The 19,337-nt window shown below is 51.1% G+C and overlaps 4 protein-coding genes across 4 annotated transcripts; all 4 read left to right on the forward strand.

Moving 5' to 3' along the window:
• Positions 1-977: 977 nt before the first annotated feature.
• ASPSYDRAFT_88258 (non-specific serine/threonine protein kinase) lies at positions 978-3,880 on the forward strand (the record flags this gene model as incomplete). The annotated part of the gene is made up of 4 exons (XM_040851988.1): positions 978-1,060; positions 1,133-1,250; positions 1,308-1,455; positions 1,512-3,880. The coding sequence occupies 4 exons, from the start codon at positions 978-980 to the stop codon at positions 3,878-3,880; spliced, it is 2,718 nt and encodes a 905-aa protein (XP_040703136.1).
• A 1,092-nt stretch (positions 3,881-4,972) lies between these two features.
• On the forward strand, positions 4,973-6,548 carry rtt106 (putative negative regulator of DNA transposition (Rtt106); the record flags this gene model as incomplete). Its single annotated transcript, XM_040849292.1, has 4 exons — positions 4,973-5,108; positions 5,171-5,518; positions 5,576-5,932; positions 5,992-6,548. 4 exons carry the CDS (start codon positions 4,973-4,975, stop codon positions 6,546-6,548), a joined length of 1,398 nt encoding a protein of 465 aa, XP_040703137.1.
• A 2,272-nt stretch (positions 6,549-8,820) lies between these two features.
• On the forward strand, positions 8,821-10,369 carry ASPSYDRAFT_150511 (casein kinase I; the record flags this gene model as incomplete). The annotated part of the gene is made up of 5 exons (XM_040842008.1): positions 8,821-8,949; positions 9,007-9,076; positions 9,128-9,276; positions 9,331-9,736; positions 9,789-10,369. 5 exons carry the CDS (start codon positions 8,821-8,823, stop codon positions 10,367-10,369), a joined length of 1,335 nt encoding a protein of 444 aa, XP_040703138.1.
• A 7,810-nt stretch (positions 10,370-18,179) lies between these two features.
• On the forward strand, positions 18,180-19,271 carry ASPSYDRAFT_149222 (regulator of G-protein signaling domain-containing protein; the record flags this gene model as incomplete). Its single annotated transcript, XM_040841883.1, has 1 exon — positions 18,180-19,271. The coding sequence occupies one exon, from the start codon at positions 18,180-18,182 to the stop codon at positions 19,269-19,271; it is 1,092 nt and encodes a 363-aa protein (XP_040703139.1).
• Positions 19,272-19,337: the final 66 nt, after the last annotated feature.

Consider the following 19,337-nt stretch of genomic DNA (forward strand, 5'->3'; position numbering starts at 1 on the left):
TTCGATTCAGGGGTTGAGAATCCACCACGGGACGGACGAGAAGTCCAACCCTCGAGGACAAAATGCACTCCTCTCCTTTCTCGTTGGCAGGCATTATTACTGCTGTTCTCATTGCACTACTGAACCTCCCAATAGTAAATTAAAATGCGATTTCGACCTCGCGCACGGAGTATCAGCCGGTTGCGCTGTTGCCGACCTCCGATAAGAGCATTCAAGCCATTTCCTCATCGCTCATAGATCGTAATCTTAATTTGACAATGACAGAAACGGCCCACGTTTTCCACCAATCTAGACGATGGTTAAATTAAAGTAGGAATCAAGTTGTTGATGGCTTGATGCCGTCGTTAGCTGCTGTTTTGTAAGCGTCTCGTCTCGTCCATCGTCAGGTCCGTTCTTCATATTCTTCCCCTCAATAACACGGAGCTTGAATCTTCCCTCACGCGCCCATCTTTTCTTATTTTCGATTCCTGTCGGCCTTCTTCGACTGTATAATTCTTAATATACTCTTTGCTGGGTAGATTCAGCAACATTTCCCGTGCTTTTCGCCCCGTCCCGCCACCGCGCTGGTTCCTGTGCCTGTTTCTCCATTCCACCGGCTTCCGCAAAAAAAAGTCATCCTAGGCCGACAGCGACCCCCAACCTCATTATCCGCCACATATTTGTCTTCGATCGAGTCGCGACGGAAATCACCTCCTTGGCCTCGTCCAAACCGCTCATAAGAATTCCACATTCTGTTTCCGCTCTCTGCCGTTTGATCGCCCCTCGCCTTCCGGCCTCGCCTCCGTTTGACCTCGTCGTCCGCCCCTTCGGACATCTCGCCCACCAAAACACACTCTCTCATCTGGGTTACGCCTCTCCGTAGTTGAATGGCAACCTTAAATTATTCGCATCGATCGGTGAGCCAATACTCTCACACGTCACAGGCATATCCCATTCCGCGGACTTCCTCAGGGTAGACGGAGGTTCCCTTGAGACACATGCCGCCTCCCAGAACAAGAGCGGAGGTTCAAGCCCAGAAACAAAAGGAGAAGCTTGCCCAGTCATACAATGAACTACTAAAGTAAGATTCACCTACATTTATTCCTACCGCACCTTCGCAAAACTGCCACTAACCACGTTCTCCTCCACTTAGAGAGTTCTCCTCGAAAGACCTCCGACATGTTGGGAACTATACACTGGGCAGATTGATCGGAAAGGGCTCCTTCGGAAAAGTTTACCTTGCTTCGCATAAACTTACGAACCACTCGAAGGTACGCTATTGCGTTGGTTTCGATCAGTTGTCGAGGGCTTCGCTGATTACGTTGTAGGTCGTGCTCAAGTCGTCGGACAAGGAGGATACAAACCTAGCTCGAGAGATCCATCACCATCGCCAATTTCTCCATCCTCATATTGCGCGACTTTATGAGGTGATCGTGACTGAAAAGCTTGTTTGGCTGGTTCTTGAATATTGTCCAGGTATGGGACCGCATTTGGATGACTCGGTCGTTGAACCGTCTAATACATACTACTAGGTGACGAACTGTACAACTACCTTCTACAGAATGGCCCGCTACCCATCGACAAGGTCAAAAAGATCTTCACTCAACTCGTTGGAGCCGTATCCTACGTCCATAGCAAGTCGTGCGTTCACCGAGATCTGAAGCTAGAGAACATCCTACTGGACAAGCATGAAAATGTGAAACTCTGTGATTTCGGTTTCACTAGGGAATATGAGGGCAAAGCGAGCTATCTTCAAACTTTCTGCGGTACCGTATGCTACAGTGCGCCTGAAATGCTAAAGGCTGAGAAATACGCCGGGGAAAAGGTGGATGTTTGGAGCTTGGGCATTATACTCTACGCACTTATTGGAGGAGAGCTTCCCTTCGATGACGATGACGACCAGATTACCAAGTCGCGGATCCTGAGCGAGGAGCCGACCTTCAATGACAAGTTTCCTGACGATGCGAAGGCACTCATCAACTTACTTCTTTCAAAACGGCCTCTTCTTCGACCGAGTCTAAACGATGTTCTAGCACATTCATTCCTTTCTGAGCATGCACCAGAGCAGCTAGCAATATTGAAGCTTCCCCGTCCACCACCATTTTCGACGCCCTTGGAAAAGACTACCTTACAGCGGATGAAAAGCGCAGGAATCAATGTCGACGAGGTGACGGATAGTGTCCTTGCTCAGCGCTGTGATGCCCTAGCCGGTTGGTGGGCTCTTTTAATAGAGAAAGAGCAACGGAAGGAAGCCAAGAGAGAACGGAAACGGAGAGAGCGAGATGCGGAAGCAAAGAATATCCGACGTCTAAGTGCAGCGAGCAGTCGCCTGGAAAAAATATCTGCTGCACTAGTTGAGGTGGACGAAGAGGGACATTCAACTGTTCCGGTTCATGAACGTGGTCGTAGGGATCGCCGAAGCTTGCCTTCGCAGCTTGCTGTTCCTGAATTGCCAATGCTTCCAGAGCCACCTCTACAGACTCCGCCGCTCGCCACACCAACCCCTCCTCCAGCCGACAAAGACTCAATCCGCTCCAATAGCTCCACCCGCCGTCGCCCTCCAGTGCCACCACCCAAAGATCGAAGGCGTTCACGTCCAAGCGCATTGCATGTCAGCGCATCTCAGCCGGAGTTGGCACAGCATGGTGGAATTTTCAGGCGCCGCACCAATCGTCGCCAGTACCCCATTATCAGTCAGTTGGCTTCATTGAAGCATTGGTTTGTGGAATCTGCGAAAAGGGCTAAATCGCCCCATCCAAAGTCATCGGGTGGAACATCATCACGCAAGTTTCTCTCCGAGAAGCTGAGTCCTGCAAAGGGCCAGGAAGGGACGAAGAAGACGACCTTGACAACTTCAACTCCGAGCCAGCCAAATGAGCTCACGACTCCTACCCAGATAAAACGTGCATCCAATGCAAGCAGTTTGGCCCCAAGTAGCGCATCTTACCCCAATCGTCGTCACTCTTACCCTCGGCAACCCCGGCCATTAAGTACCAGCCATGCGAGCCATCGGAACTCATTATCCCCATCCCCGATCACTCCGAGAGGCTCGTATCGGCGATCCTCAGCTGGCTTACGGGGTCGCAAATCAACATCTTCATCAGTCTCGTCCATTCGAAGCATCCACCATGGTCACTCCCATTCGAAAGCTTCGTCAATATCCTCCAACAGTATCGGCTCTGCATCAACACCAACAGCTCGGGCTGCGAAGTCTCCTCACACGTCGGTCAAGGTGCTTCCTACGACACCTGGTGCATCCGCGCGCTTTCCTTCCAACATCCGGCTGGTTCGGAATCCCAATAATGGGTTCAGGGATGCGGATGATTCTGACAGTATAGCTAAATCGTCATTTAACGAATCTGCCCCTGCACCGATGTTGTATTCTCCGTCCTCGAGTCTTGTTTTCGCACGGCGGAAAAGGACTACCTTCAAGGGCCCAATGGTGCACACGGCTAATTTGATGGCGTCCGGTGGAATGGGTGCATCAGAATATCCAAATGGAGAAGCCATGGTTGATGGACCTCCCGTTAAAGCTGCTCGACCAGCGACACGGAAGAGCCAGATCATTGAAGAAGAAGAGGACGCAGAGGACGAATACGAGGAAGTAGATACCTTTACTGGAACGGAGGAAGAGCCAGCTTCGCCGATTGGCATGACTAGCTCAGAACATCAAAACTCCGACAATCCACCCGGACGCAACCAGCCTATTCTTGAGCCTGCTCCTGAACTTGACTCAAGTCCTCTTCGACCTCCGCGCTCCTCCTCACTCAGAGCAAAGTCGCTAGACCCGATAGTTGGGTCAAGTAATGCTGACAAAACTGCTATGAATGCATCTCCGAAATCAGTGGTGTCCGGGAAACGCAGCTTGAATCCCACCGACGAAACTCCAACCGCGAAATAAAGCCACATGCTTCCCAAGTACTCTGTCGGTGTTGTTAGCCATTCGTTTGCACTATATACCCCTTTGCGGCTGTTTTCCTTTTTTCCCCTTTTCTTCTTCTTTTCCTTTACCCTCCTTGCATTTATGAATTGCACAAATGATAATGGGCGCGCCTTTTTTAAAAACGTTGGTAATACATGTCTCTCATTATTTACTTTACTTACATTTTTTCTGCCTCTTGTTTTGCGCTTTATCAATGGGACCAGTACATGGCCTCCATCACCATATACCCCTCGGTTTCCTCGTTGTATTCTATCATCGGATTTTGAACATCTCAGTGTGTACCCATGTACTAGTGCCTACGTTCTTACTTGTCTTATTTCTAGAGATCCCTTTGGCCTCTTCCAGCTATGATTCCAAGCATGCTTTGTTGCCCGGTATCTGTGCAAGCAATGCCGCCAAGGCTGGTCCTAAAGAAGGCACAAGGCATGACACCTATAGAATTTTATCTGTTAATTTTACTGTTGACATAGATTTAGAACTGGACCTTTGGTTTTCATGTTGAATATACTAAGATTTTCTAGCCATTAATGCTATAGAGACCTTGAACGGAGAGTGGTGAAGACCTCGGAATAAGAAAAGAGTAAATTAACTAAGTCATCCAGAGCTTGCAGGACTCACCAGCCCTGGAGCTAGCCTTTGGCCTTCCAGTAAATGGCCTGTCGTTGACCCCATTAGAGGTGTCTGCCTGGGAAGACGGCTGAGTGTTAAAGCGGCAAGAGTTTCTTGGGCGATGTCGAGCATCCGGGCATAGAGTGCGGGCTGCTTTCCAGGTCAAATAACTCAGGCAAAAGATAGAGTATTAACCTCTCTCTCTGGCTCCATTTATTTGGGCGAATAACCGAGTGTTATCCTCCGAACACTTGCAGGCCCCTAGGTGTTTGCTGGAGCTGCCTTCCTCCTTCATCCATTCATCCATCCGCATCCCTTTTCCTTTCTTTTTCTTTGATTAATCTTGTTTCAATCGTATATAACTACACCACACGATATACGTATCTTTATCCATCCTACCTCAACAGGCGCTCAACTTGCATCCGGGCGCCAATTATCAATATGGCTTTCGCCACGATAAACTCCGCACCTCCGACACATAGTATTGCCCCAGCGCAAACACACATCCAAATTCCAGCAATTGAGGATGCCTTCGGGGCCGAACCCGCGCTGAAGAAACGAGTTTACGATGCGATCGGTGCGTAACTTTCTTCTCAAACAGGTATCCCAGCAACATGATCTAATTGTGTCCTTTTCCAGGTTCAACCCCTCAACATGGCCCTCTTTTCGAAGATATCGCTCGGTATACCTCAAGCCTACGGACGAGAAGTGCGAACCCCGTTCAACCCATCGAAGTGGTCAACGACGGGCCGGTCGCCAAAAAACGGAAGATCGAGAATGGTACTTCTGGGGCTGGGACTGGGGCCACTCAATCGCTGGCCGATTTGAAAACACACAAGGCTCTACAGTTCTACATGCAGGATGTATCTTTCGCGATTCCGCAGAGGAGAAAGTTGACGCTGGAGCTCACGGCAGGGAACAAGTATCTGCGAGCTCGGAACCAGACGTCCAAGGAGGTGGAATTTGGTATTCCGCTGGATAGAATTCGTATGATAATCTTCAGGTTTCTTTTCTCTGGGTTTAAAATTTGCTAATGCTATGCAGAACATGTTTTGTGCCTCCCCGTTCCCGAAAAGAACCAGAAACAATTCAACTTTTGCATTATTCCCCAGTTCGCCGATGGAATAAACCCCGTTCCGGAAGGCGAATCTACGCCCGAGACAATCGTGTGGACGGTTAACGATGGGCCTGCTAAATCTGCGTTTTCGGGACAGGGGCAGCAAATTGGGAATGGGGAAGGCGAGACGGCTGAGGCACTTGTTCGCAAGGTGCTAAATGATAATTTGTCGCATATACAAGTTGTGCGCCCGGATGCTCAGGAGTTCGCCAGCGCGATACCGGAGGCACATCGGAAGGGAGAAAAGGCCTACCATGTCAAGGCATTCCGTGGTAGCAAGGATGGTACGAAGTTCTTGCACAATTTGTTGATGAGGCCACTAACTGATTTCATTCTCGCCTAGGTTATCTATTCCTCCTGTCTACGGGGATATTCTTCGGTTTCAAGAAACCGTTGCTTTTCTTTGCATTCGAGAACGTTGATTCGATTTCTTATACCTCTGTCCTCCAACGAACGTTCAACCTGAATGTCGTGGCACGCGCTATCGGCAGCGAGGAAACGCAGGAATTTGAGTTCTCCATGATCGACCAGGCGGATTTCTCTGGCATTGATACTTACATTAAAACACACGGCCTACAAGACGCCAGTCTCGCGGAAGCTCGACGCGCGAAACGCTATAATATCAACGGAGCGAAGACGGAAGAAAACGCCGAGGCTGACGCGCAAGACGCTGAGGAAAGTGAACTACAAAAGGCACACCGCGAGCTAGAAGACCAAGAAGACGAGGATGAAGAGGATTACGACCCCGGCAGCGATGGCGAGAGCGAAGGAAGTGGCTCTAGTAGTGAGGAAGACGGTGACGAGGACGAAGGTCAAGAAGATGCAGATGCCGACGACGAGAACATAGTGGCCGACGAGCTCGGGAGCGAAGCGGAAAACGTCCCGGAGGATGAGTTGTAACTTCTAAATGACAGTGTACGTATATATGCACGAGGCGCATGTTATCAGCTCTTTATGGTCATGCTGCGCTAGATTCAGCCGTTAGAGCCTCCAGGCGTGTTGAAGCTTATCAATCCCCTGGCAGGGACCTGCTCTTAGCCTGTTACACATATTGAGTTCACCGTTGGCCGTTGATGGGGTCATCCAATCCATATATCTGGACAGTGAGCAGTGTCCACGTAGTCTGAACAATGGCAACAAGTCATCGACGCGTCCAAGGGACAAGGAGCCACAGCAGCAACAATAAACAGGAGGCGAGGAACGCGAGTTGATATCTGTACCCCATACACAACCCGTTAGAAGGCAGTTTCAAACTCAGAGAAGTCAAAATCTCCAAAACCAGAGCCCAATTGGGCGCACCATCAAACAGTGGGTCAGTCCCTGTGGACGTGTCAGATGGAGAACCAAAGCCCTGCGGAGCGGACGTAGGGGAGCGATGTGCTATGTATGTGTCTATATGCAACCGGGGGGGATCGAAGCAGGTACGCCTGTCAGTTTCGCAATGTACCTGAATATTGAAGCTGCTGGAAGATCAATGACATAGCGAAGGACAACCCGCGATCAATGATTCAATCAAGGCATCAGGGACGGGAATCAAGATTAACTATGGAGACCCAACAACGGGCGATGATGCCAGACGACGGTCGCCCGTAAATGGGTTACCATTTCTTCCCAGGGAAGGACTAAACCACCGCTAGAATAATACGGAATTACGACCCCTAGCGGTATCGTTTGGTAACGGGCGTTCCACGGCGAATCTGGCCATTTGTGTGCAGCTCTCACTGGTCAGTGGTCAGGGGCAGCGTGCTAAGAAAAGCAAAAAAACTCGTCCCCAGGTGTCAAACAGGGTCGAAGCTGCACAGGTGCGCTGCTGAGTTTTCCGAGTCTGGTCCCGATCGTAATTGGCAGATTGACGCATTCCAATCTGAGTCAATTCAGCAAGGCTCTCCTGTGATAGTCACCACAGTAACCCGTGGACAGCACAAATCCAGCAATCCCTTACGGAGGACACTGAGAGGACTCCAGGAGAATAATATGGCTTGAACTGATCATCCGCCAGGCAGAGCGATTATTCCTGACAACCGAGAGCTTATTGCCAAGATCGTCGTCAACCGGGCTAATTGGAGAAAAGCTTCTGGTCGAGCCAACACCGCTTGTCCGCTTTTCGCTCAACCCCGACAGGGCACTGCCGGCGACGAGGCGAATTGTTTGACCCTGCGGTTGCCAACACATTCCTCTCTGCTGTAGAATCTGGTGCGGTCAAAGGCTGCTCCCATTGTCAGAGTGACAACGGTCGCTGGCGTGCAATATAAATCATAGACAGTTAATATTGTAGCTGCAATACCCCTGCACGGCAAATTTATTGATACCTAATACCAAAGTTACCGTACGGCGCGAGAAAACCAGGGCAAAGCAGCGCAACCCGGTCGGGTACTGGTGTCTCGCCCGTACCAGCCTGTCCACGGCAGCATCCCGGTCGTCCTCATTCCTCTCCTGCTCTCGCTCTCGCCTCTCGCCCTTTCGCCTCTCCCTCACGGATTCTCTTGTCTCTCCGCCTCGTTTCCCTTTTCCTGCATCAGTCGTCTGAGGTCTCCTCTCCCCCTACCCACTCACCGTCCTCCGTCGATCTCCATCGACCTCCCTCTTCTGTCTCTCCTCTCTTTTCCCTTCACAAATACCTCTCCTCTCCTTATCCGCCTCCGGCCTCTATCCAACCACTGCTAGCTGCGGTTTTCCACTGCTGCGCAGTTGGTGCAGATTCCTAGGAGCTTCCTCTGTTTAGAATTTGTCACTCCTCTTTATCGTCTCCGTCCTGGGGGATTGCCAATCGGACACCTCGACCACACCCTGAATCGAGACCTCGATCCGACTCCCGAAAGAGTCCTCGATTAGCTTCACCGTCCTCGCCCATTTCATCGGCTTTGTTTCCCTTCGATTTTGTTATCGAGTATATCTCGCGTTGCTGGTCATTGTTCGCTTTCGGTGTCGCCGAATCCCTGTCCGTCTCTTATATCGCCTACACTTTGGGTTATTGCATGAATGGTATAGCATAGTACATCTCGGACGTCACTGTAAGGCATACCTCTGATCCATATTTCCATTCGTATCGCCACTGCCGTCGGGTTTGTTTTCTTCTCTAACAATAACCAGCCTTCACGTGTTTGCCGCCCGTCGAGTCTCCCGCACGTTCGTCCGTCGTTAAGGTCTTCCGGCTCGCATCGCTCGCGCAGACATGGCTTCCTCATCGTCCAACGTAGTGGGTGTCCACTACAGAGTAGGGAAGAAAATTGGTGAGGGTTCTTTTGGTGTGATTTTCGAGGGGACAAATCTTTTGAACAACCAGCAAGTTGCTATTAAATTTGTGAGTTTTTTCCGTTCAGCTTTCGATATAAGGGGCCCCAGTGGCTAATTATACCAGGAACCTCGGAAAAGTGATGCTCCCCAGCTACGAGACGAATATCGGACTTATAAGATCTTGGTCGGATGCCGTAAGTCTCTATCTACGAGTCGATGGGAGTTCAGGTAACTGACTTGACTAGCTGGCATCCCCAATGTCTACTACTTTGGCCAGGAGGGTCTGCATAACATTCTAGTGATCGACTTGCTCGGTCCTAGTCTCGAGGACCTCTTCGACCACTGCAATCGACGATTCTCCGTCAAGACCGTCGTTATGGTTGCCAAACAGATGGTGAGTTTATGTTCCTAATCTCTATTCCCGAATCCCTCATTCTAACATTAATAGCTCTCCCGCGTTCAAACTATCCACGAAAAGAACCTGATCTACCGTGATATCAAGCCCGACAACTTCCTCATCGGTCGCCCGAACTCCAAGGCTGCTAATGTAATTCACGTCGTTGACTTTGGAATGGCCAAGCAATATCGGGATCCCAAAACGAAGCAACATATCCCCTACCGTGAGCGGAAGTCGCTGTCCGGCACAGCGCGCTACATGAGTATCAACACCCATCTGGGACGCGAGCAGTCACGACGAGACGACCTTGAGGCCTTGGGCCATGTGTTTATGTACTTCCTTCGAGGTGGCCTACCGTGGCAGGGCCTGAAGGCTGCCACCAACAAGCAGAAGTACGAAAAGATCGGGGAGAAGAAGCAGACTACTGCGATCAAAGAGCTCTGCGAAGGATTTCCAGGTGGGTCCTTACAATTGGTTAACCTAGCTTTAAACACGCTAATGGGGTTTAGAAGAATTCAACAAATACCTGAGTTATGTCCGCAACCTTGGTTTCGAAGATACACCCGACTACGACTACCTGCGGGATCTGCTTACCCAAGCACTCAAGAACGCTGGAGAAGTCGAAGATGGCGAGTACGACTGGATGAAATTGAACAATGGTAGAGGGTGGGAGTACAAATCGTATTCATCTCAACAGGCCCTCCATAACTCAGCCCTTCCTACCTCTGCCAGGGACCTCCATGGCCAGCAAATCCGCAACAGCCAAAGGCCCGGCGTGACCGCAGACCGTTTAAACGCCGCGCAGCCCCCGCCCCCGTCTCCAGCGAAACCCGGAGTCGGGAAGACGCGCGAGCAGCCAAACGTCCGAGGCGGCATCCCGCCGAAACGCCAGAGCGGGGGGTTCGACGCGACACCAGCAGCGTCGACAGTAGCGCAGTTCCAAAACTCAAACGCCAATATCTCGGGTCGAGTCGGCAGCCCTGCGAACCCGTCGAAACCTCAGCCAGCCCAGGGAGCCCAGCAGGCGAGCAATGAGCCGCAGCCCACCTTTGTTCAGAAGGTGATGAAAGCGTTATGCTGCGGTAGGTGATCGTTCTACTCCCCTCAAGTGTGTCACGCCTGCTCATCTAGTGAAGGTTGAAAGGTTGACACTTCTGTTCTGAGTACGAATTTGTAATTCTACATAATATCCTTGTCATGTTGGGTTTCGGGCCTGCATTCCTTGTCTTGTTTAGGGAGGGTTGGAGGGCGCCATGGTCTATACTGTCATAGCTCGACTTGTCGCCAATTTTTTCTTGCCGAGCCGAGGATAGGGAAAACTATCGCGGATCCTGGTGGCAGATGGACACTATGTGGAATGGGGCTGGTATATCTTCTCTTACGTTTCTCACCGACAAGCTCGTTGAGCAACCGCTCCACCCTCCTTGTTTCGTTACCCTATTTATCAAGGCCCCTTTGATTCTGACGTGGGCTGGACCTCTCGGAGCGGACCCTCCTTCTTGACCTTCATATTATCGTCATTATGCTCCCCCTACACTACACTCGTTATGGTGCTACGGCTTTGGAACGGCGAATTTGAGCTTTTTGTTTCTGCGCCTTTTGGTTGTCTCTATTCATGCACTACTTTGTCCCGCATATCTGGCATGAGCCATTTAATTCTAGATCTCGTCTTGTTTCTGAGTATATGACCACCGCACGAGTTCCTGACAATTCTCGCGCGACACTTTGATATCGCGCGTCCGGTTATGTCCGCAAATTTGACCGGTCGTTGTGGTGTGGTTAATGATTGCAGGAAGGCGTTTTTGGCATCCGATGGATACAAGCTCGTGCGTTATCAGGGTAGCCCGCCTATTTATGTGGCATTTTTAGCATATAAATGTTTTGCTCTGCACTGTCAATACCTGCAGAATTGTTCTCATCAACCAAGGAGTTTTGCAAAGGGTTCTTCGCTTCGCTTCTGCTCTGTTCTTGTTTGTCTAGCAGTACCATTTACGCAGCCTTGCCTGGTTTCTGAACTTTGCTATTGTACTTTTTGCTACATCTCGTTATCGCCTGTTTTGTTAAATTCAAAGAGCGCATCTCAAAGAGTTTACTTACCTACCAGACTTTCTCTGCGCTTTCCGCCCGTCTTCGTGTTGAGTAGGCCTCTGTTATTCTAGTTGACACTAGCATCTACTCTACTGTTTACGCTTGCATACTGACTCGCGCAGCGAGTCGGTTGGTTGGTGTTGGGTTCCGCAGTCTTGGTTCGATATATATGGGGTGGGAAGGGCACTGTATCAAGTAATTAATGCTAGTCATACACGTTTCCGCCAGAGTTGGACTTCTGGCACTTATAGTTTTGCGTGCAAATGTTCATTTATGTATGGTTTCAGATGCACTGGTACCATATCTGCATTGTCTCATATATGAAGTACTGCAGTTAATGTTTTTTTGGATAATAAAAATTCTCATACCACTGCTAATATATTTGTTGGTCACCCGCATCATGGACGATAAAATCGGTAGCATTCTTGCTGCCGTGGAATACATACATACATATGTATATATACGTACCAGCCTTGCCTGGGCGGTGTTGCAGATATATATAATATACCCAGCGAGGTACAGGATGGCACCAAGTAGATGGGAGCTTTTGACCGTTTAAACCTTCACCAGTTTCTGACTACTTAATTCTTAAAAGCACATAAGTGTTTTACATTGCATCTCCTGAATGAGAGTGCTAGATGGCCCGGATAAAGCTCATCCCACGAGGTTTATTGATGCAAGCGTATATTCCCAGATCTGATAAAGACGAGCAGAATATATAAAACTGACAGTTAGCCAATAATTGGACGAGAGTGTGATGAGAGCGAGAGTACGTATTACAACGGGCTGCGCACAGGAACGGTGTCAAATAAGCAGTGCTCCCCGCTCGAAGCCTTCAGAGATCCCAGGTAGTGAAGTAGTTAATGACAGTCGCTTTTTACTGTACCCTGGATCCGAGATCGAGAGGGCCGACTCTGCCGGGCCATACCAAGCACCCCGGCCGAAAAGAACCCTCAAAGTTCAAAGTCCAAACAGATGGCTGTGTTTCTTTCGGCGCCACCTGGTCTCGGGGGTTGAGACCGCATGACGGCATGAGGTTGCCCGATTGCCAAAACGAATTGCTTGGCTCGCTATGATTGCGGCATTTCCATTGTTATCAAGGAATTAGTCAGTAACTAGTTGGTAGTTGGCGTAAGCTGACGGATCGAAGGCTTTTGGAGTTTGAATGACGAACAATCAGACACATGACCCTGGGTCGACACCACCAAACGTCAACGACGAAGAAACGGCAAAGCCACAGCCGCGAAAATCTTACTTAGTAGGAATTCAAACTAGCGAGGCAGTTGCTCTGGGCGCATCTGGCTGGAATTCAGCCACGATTCATTCATGTCTCTGTTGCCCCATTGGACCGCTAACCATGATAGGCATTTGCAGAGGCTGCTGGTTGGAGAAGCTGCTCGGCACCCGAACAGTGGGGTTGAAGACGCATATCGATGTCGTGTGGGAGACGACCGGTCTTCCTGACTCAAATCCCGGTGCAGTGTGATATGATGATTTACTACAGCCTGCAGCTTCGATGGTGCGAGTGGAAAGGGGACGGGAGCGGGGTAAACGGTATGGGCAGGCAATGGAGTCTGTACCTTGCCCAAAGGGGGGTCTTACTCTTCCGGGGTTTCTATTTCTAATGCTAGGGGGTTGCAGAATGAGCACTTGGAATTCGGGGTTGAACCGTTGAATCATCTGGGGAAGCTGGGAATGCGGAGGGGAGGGGGAAGGGCGCAAGGAGCTGATTCCGCCGAGACATTGGGTGAGATGCTAATGTATCGAATGGACGAGTAGCCTGGGAGGATTGAGCTGATCAAAAGGCTTCAGCGGAAAGCCTTGAGTCATAGCGTGATGCAATGGGCGAGTTGCTGATTCCGTATCTGCATATCAGATGCTTCAAAGGTGTTTGCTTGTGAGCTCATGATACTCGCAGCGAGCCTTCCCTGTACAGGCATTCCCACCCTGGATCGACGACCGGTGGCCTTGATCCCAGTTTCGGATAGACGGGGGGCCGACAGGGAAGAGAGAGGCCCTCCATCCAAACAGAGTCCATCTTCTTCGGTTTTGCATCAACAGCAAGCGTCCCGACTCCCGCAGAATCAGAATTCTGACACATCTCGCAGCTAGCGCTGCAACGCGGCAGTTAGCTTCTCGACCCTTCCCCTCCGCAATGATACGAGCTTCCATGCCAAGTACCGTCATGGCGCAGGCGAGCAGCGTCCATCTGCAGTCGAGCCTGGCTGGATTGGCGCTGCAACGACCAATGTTGGGAATGCAGGTCGGCAAAAGAGTGGAGAAGAAGCTGCCTAGCCACCAGTAGTCTGCGAGATCTTTGTCTCTTTTCAGATCAAGGTTCGGTCGGAAAGGAGTGCGAGGTTCGGTGCGTGGAGCGAAGAGAGACCAAGAGGGTGAGCAGTCGGGCTGTGCCGCCACTACGTGACTTGAGGAGTTGAGGTTCAGGCAGAGTTTCAAGATCTTCGCTATCCAATTGTTGAGGCGATGAGATCATCGTCGTCTCATCTCCGAGCCGCGTCCGTTTCAAGTGTTAATGTGGGCGGCCTCGCGTCGCCTGGCGCAACCTCTCGTCCCAGTCCCAGTCCCAGTCCCAGCCCAAGACGGGCGACATCTCGGGAGGGCATCGGCGAGCTCCGTGGATCGCAGATTCACACCGGTTCCAGCAGAGCCGAGATTCGAGAACGAAAAGATGGAGAAGTTACATAAAAGATACGACTGGCGGGGCAAGAACTGTGGTTTCATAATTCATATGACCTTGGGAGTTTGAGGGTTCTCCACAGAAGTCTAGAATTGCATCCCATGGTTACTGAGTCCCTGTTGTTTTCCGCGGATAACATCGGCGTGCAATAGGCCTGACGAGTTTTTCAGTGGGTATCACTCAAGGAACCTGGTTCTGAGAGACGGTGACCCGGTGAGACCTCTGCATGAATCATTCGACTTGCTCAATCGTAGCTTGGATAGGATTGTCACTTGTCAACCGAGAGTTGTGGATATAGTCCTCGCCGGTGGATCAGATGAAGCCATCCAAGGAAACCGGATTGTTGTTAGATATGCGGCCGGAGTTCGCTCGCTTTTTCCGGGGGCTACGGAAAATACTTCCTCGCGGACAAGAAGTTGGAGAGACAGCAGAACTGTTAACGTTGAGGAGTTCGTATTCTTTGCTCCTGTGATTCTCGCCTCAGCCGCTGTGGCAAAGTAAGGGAAAAAATTTCAAAGTCTCCAAGAAGTTCAAGTTCGGCTCTTCCACGGGTAGTCTCCCCTGTCTGTCTCGGAGAATTCAGGCGAGATTCCTTTAATACCCCGGCTAAGAAGGCTGACTGCGTTGACATGAATGAAGGCGTCGTGGTATGCGATAGGGTAACGTTACAGGTTACACGATCAAAATTGCCACCGCTGAACAACGGACACAAGAGATTAATCGATGATTTTGACAGGCGTGCCCAGTTGCCTGATTCCATATTGACGAGCACGACATGTGGCGAGAAAATTCTAGCAGTGTTCTAGAATCCGATCCTCGTCTGAACATTGAGTTTGGCCTTCCTTGATCTTCGAAGTCTACAGGGGGCGGAAGAACCTTCTTGATTCCACTACAGCTACGATTCATGCGATCATGCGATTATGCGAGTCATGGTTGTTCAACTTGTGCCAGAGTCCCAAGGTTGAGAAAGATCTGCACGACGAGATAGACTCGGACGGAAAAAGCTGAAGATCTGGGCGAATAAAATGATGTGCTGGAAGCTTGTTCCTGAATCCTGATACGTATGCGCTGCTCGATGCACCGCATTATTATATGCCCTGTGAGCGTCCGACGAACCTCGAGTCTGCTTCTGTGACACGCCCAGTGTGCGCCGTGAGCCGTCTCCAGACTGCTAACTCATCCACCTTCCTTTGCCTGGCAGCGTCTGGCATCTGCTGTGCGACACTGGTCTCCACGGGTACGTAAGCATATTTGCCCATTGACCGTCCGCTCAATGTCAGCGTAGTCAACACGCAGCTGGGTCTGCAATCTGGCGTCGTCGGACGGCAGGAGTGGACAGATTCGGACAGGCTTGGACGCAGCAACTGCCAGCGGGTTCATAAAGAAAGGAGAAAATCGCGTGAGCAGTAAGGAGGAGGAAGGAGATCACGTTGTTGAAGACAGACTTGTCGCAAGTGGGCCCAGTGGGGATGCTGGGCGCCATCGGCCGCACGATCATTGGCCTGGTGCAATCCTTCCACGGCCCCGCAGTGTCCGTCCACGCAAACCTCCTCGATCAGACCCCGTGGCCAGCGGACGCTGACTGGTTGGTGAGCGGGCCAAAAGTGACCCCCCACTGCGATGCTTGATTCGCCAGCCCGATCAGGGTTTTCCTTGGAATCTTGGATTCCTGGGGCCATTCAAGACAGCCCGCCGCCTTCTTTGAGAATTCTTTGCCTGTTCTGCCAGGTTCTGGAAGATGGAAGCCTGGCCTTGCTTCTTTTCCCTTTTCCTTTTTCCTTTTTTTTTTTTGTCCCATTCGCCGCATGCCATCCGAAAGCAGCAAGACCCCACTCCGCACGTCGCATCTGATTGAGTCCACTCTGAAGTCTGAAGGGACCTTGCGATCGCAAAATAAAATAAAATAAAATAAAATCATGAAAAATCTGAAAAATTCTGACGATTTAAAGGTCGTAGCTGTGACACATCTGTTGTTGGACTGATCGATGCCTGCAGAGTGCAGGCCCTTGCAGACCGGTCGGCTTCAATCAGAGCGCAGGCAGCATCCCAGCAGCGTGAGTGGTGAGAGCTGGGCGCCAGAGCAAACGCCTGTCCTGGCATCAGGCCAGGATCGGACAGACCATGACGCTTCTGGAATAGTGTGGGTCCAATTAGGCAGGAGGGCAGTCTGATGGGTAAGACCGTCAGATTGTCCAGTCACACGGTATGATGGCCGCTGCGGCACAAATGCCAGATGCCCGTGTGCAACGGGCGACAGTTGCCTGTCCGACCCTGGCGGGCACGCTCTTTGTCGACGGAATCATTCGGGACACCTCGGTGTCGTGGGGGGAAGCTTGGTTGTCTGATCAGGCTGGATTTGACGGGACTGTCGCACCGAGAGACTACTCCTGCATCTTCCATTCTTCGCTCCTTGCCTCATGCTGCACCGCCGGCTTGGCGATCCGCAGATCCTGCACCGCGCAGCCAACCACAGCGGGGCCCTCCCCCAGTCAGGCCGTCGTGCGCGCGTTCTCCGGAGTCTGCGCTGCCCTTTCTCTCGTTTCTGCGCCTTCTCTGCTTTTTCCTCTGCCTTCAGCCCTTTTCAGGGACTTCAAGCACATCATTGCTTTTTGCCGGTCACAGGCTCGCAGCAGTTCGGCGTCGGCCAGTCCCACCGCAACGGCTTGCAGCAGCTAAAGGACAATAATCTTTTCAATCCTGACACTGCCCTATTCAAAGAACCGCAGCCCGAGATAAAGAGATAAAAGCCTTGTAGAGGCTGAATGAAAGCAATTGAGTCATTCAGGTATCCGTGTCTGATTCCGAGTCTTTGATGATCTCGGCCCGTATATAACACGCCTTGTATCCCGATTTATTTTCATGGTACCATATTTTCCATATTACTTTTATTTAAGATTTTATATTTCTTATTCTGGAGCTTGTTGCCACTCTGGAGCTCTGTCTTGGCTGTGACCCTACAAATTCTGCACGAGTCCCTGTTCCTGGCGGGTTGTATATTATCGTCCTCAGTCTTCAACGTCGCAGCGTCATTTTTGGATACACAAAGTTCATAGCGAGCCCAGTAATACTTGTTTCGTCCACCGCGCGTCTACCATCACGACTACTTAATTCCCACCATCCTCCGACTCAACCTGAGCGATTTCCACACCTTGTCCACTCTGAATCACAGATTCCGCCCGCTCCTGTCACCATTCCTTGCAGCATTTTGCGGTCGCATTGCATCACCTGGTAAGTGAGTGTTTTTCTTTTTTTCTTCTGTCATTTTTTTTTTCCATTTCATCTGTTATCATCATATCCAACAAAAATTGGATGGACGATCTTCAGGAATCAATCCAGGCTTTCTGCAAATGACATCGCATGGCATCGTCTCTGTTCCAATCGTCTTATCGGGGTGGGGTGCCGACGTCGGCCTGATAGGCGGAGACCCGTCGAGGTTCTGGCTCAGAGAGGATCGACCGTGCCGGCTGCTGATTGGCCGGCTCCCCTCTTCTGGGAGGGTTCTTTTCTTCTCTAGCCTTGCCTAGCCTAGCCCCAGCCCAAGTGGGCCGCAGCGCAAGTTGGCTGATCAGCGTCCATCACATCACTTCATTTCGCTCCCAAGTTCCCACTCCCTCGCGCTCCAGTCAGTCTCCGGTCTCCAGTCTGGCTGCCTCTCTCCGTTATATGCCCTTTTCCTCCCCCCTCTGTTTGTCCCTGTCGTCATTAATAACCTTCTTTGTCCCTTATCTTCTTCCCTGCCCTCCCAGTTAACCTTTCTGATCAACTCTGGGATGTGCTTCTCCCGCCAATGATCCACCTCTCGCTCTCTCGCTCTCTTTTCCCTCACTAACCGCCCGCCGTTTCCTCTAGCTCTCACTCTCGCCGTCTGTCCACTCTTTCATTACTGAGCCCTCTCGAGGCAGACCTTTCACCAACTCACTCATCCCATCACCATCCGCACCTTCCACTGTCTCCCGGCTTCGTGCATTCGACCCAAACAACTCTCGGGTTCTTGCTACCTCTTCAAACACTCCCAGCGAGACAGGCCCCCTCTCCCTTGTCTCGACGAAGGGGGAAGAGTGCAATAATTTCACTCTTACGATATATACAAACGAGGGGACGACCGCTAAGCGAAATGCTGAAGAAGAAATCCCTTCACCCTCCTCTACTCTTTTGGCACAACACTCCCAGCTCAACACCAGAACTCTCCCCGACATCCTCATCATCGGATTCTGAGTCGGACGAGGACATGGACCCTTCTGGTTCACGTCCGTTAAGTCTGACTGTTCCTCAAGGCGCTTTCTGTCCCATGCGTCCGACCCTCGATGAGGTGCTCGCGAATACGGCACCCGCTCCTTACACCCTCAGCGCTTTCATGGCATATCTTTCGCAGAACCACTGTCTGGAGACTCTAGAATTCACACTGGATGCGAAGCGGTACCGGGAATCTTATGACAGCGTCAGCCGCCAACTAGGACAGTTTCCAGTCACGACCGACTGCCCAGAGACCCGCCATCTATGTATGCTCTGGCAACGACTTCTATCTGCTTATATCGTCCCTGGTTCACCGCGGGAGATCAACGTCTCCAGCGAGGTCCGTGATTATATCCTTCTCAGACACGCCAACCAGGCCATCCCTCCCCCGCCTTCGATGTTGGACGCCGCCGTTAAGCTTGTTCATGATTTGATGGAGGAGTCGATTTTCATGCCTTTTCTGAACGCCCATTCATCGTCGAACCAGGTGCTCCCCCTCGCAGACCCATTGTTCTCCCATGACGACAACCATGTAACAATTGTTTCCAATCCGAGTCTGGATGAACACGCGGTCAAGCGAGTTCGCTCTAAGGGTGGCCGTCTTTCACCCCGGGCCTCAAAAGAATTAGGCTCGCCGGTTTCTTCGAGCCCGCCTGCGGGCGGCCACCTATCTCGCTCTAATTTCTCCATCAACGCAGTCACTTCTCGTGGCAAGTCCGTGCACCGAACGTCAGCCCAGCCTTCAAGTACTGCTAGTGGCGATTCTACCTTGACAGATGACTCTGGCAGTCTTCAGTCGAGTACCGGGGAGCCGATGACTCCCCCAACCACCCCACCATCTAGTGAGCCCGGGATGCAGGCGAGCAGCCCCAAGAACCGCGTCGACAACCCTTGGAAGAAGATGGGCTTGAAGCTTGGGTTCAAAAAGCGAGGTAACAGCAGCCAAAGCATGCGTTTCCCTTCGGACGAATGACTATGGCTTGTTCCTCACATCATTTGACGTTATCGAAAAGACGAAAAAAGAAAAACCGCGTCGACG

The sequence above is a fragment of the Aspergillus sydowii genome (assembly GCF_001890705.1).
Source record: "Aspergillus sydowii CBS 593.65 unplaced genomic scaffold ASPSYscaffold_4, whole genome shotgun sequence".
NCBI lineage: Eukaryota > Fungi > Ascomycota > Eurotiomycetes > Eurotiales > Aspergillaceae > Aspergillus > Aspergillus sydowii.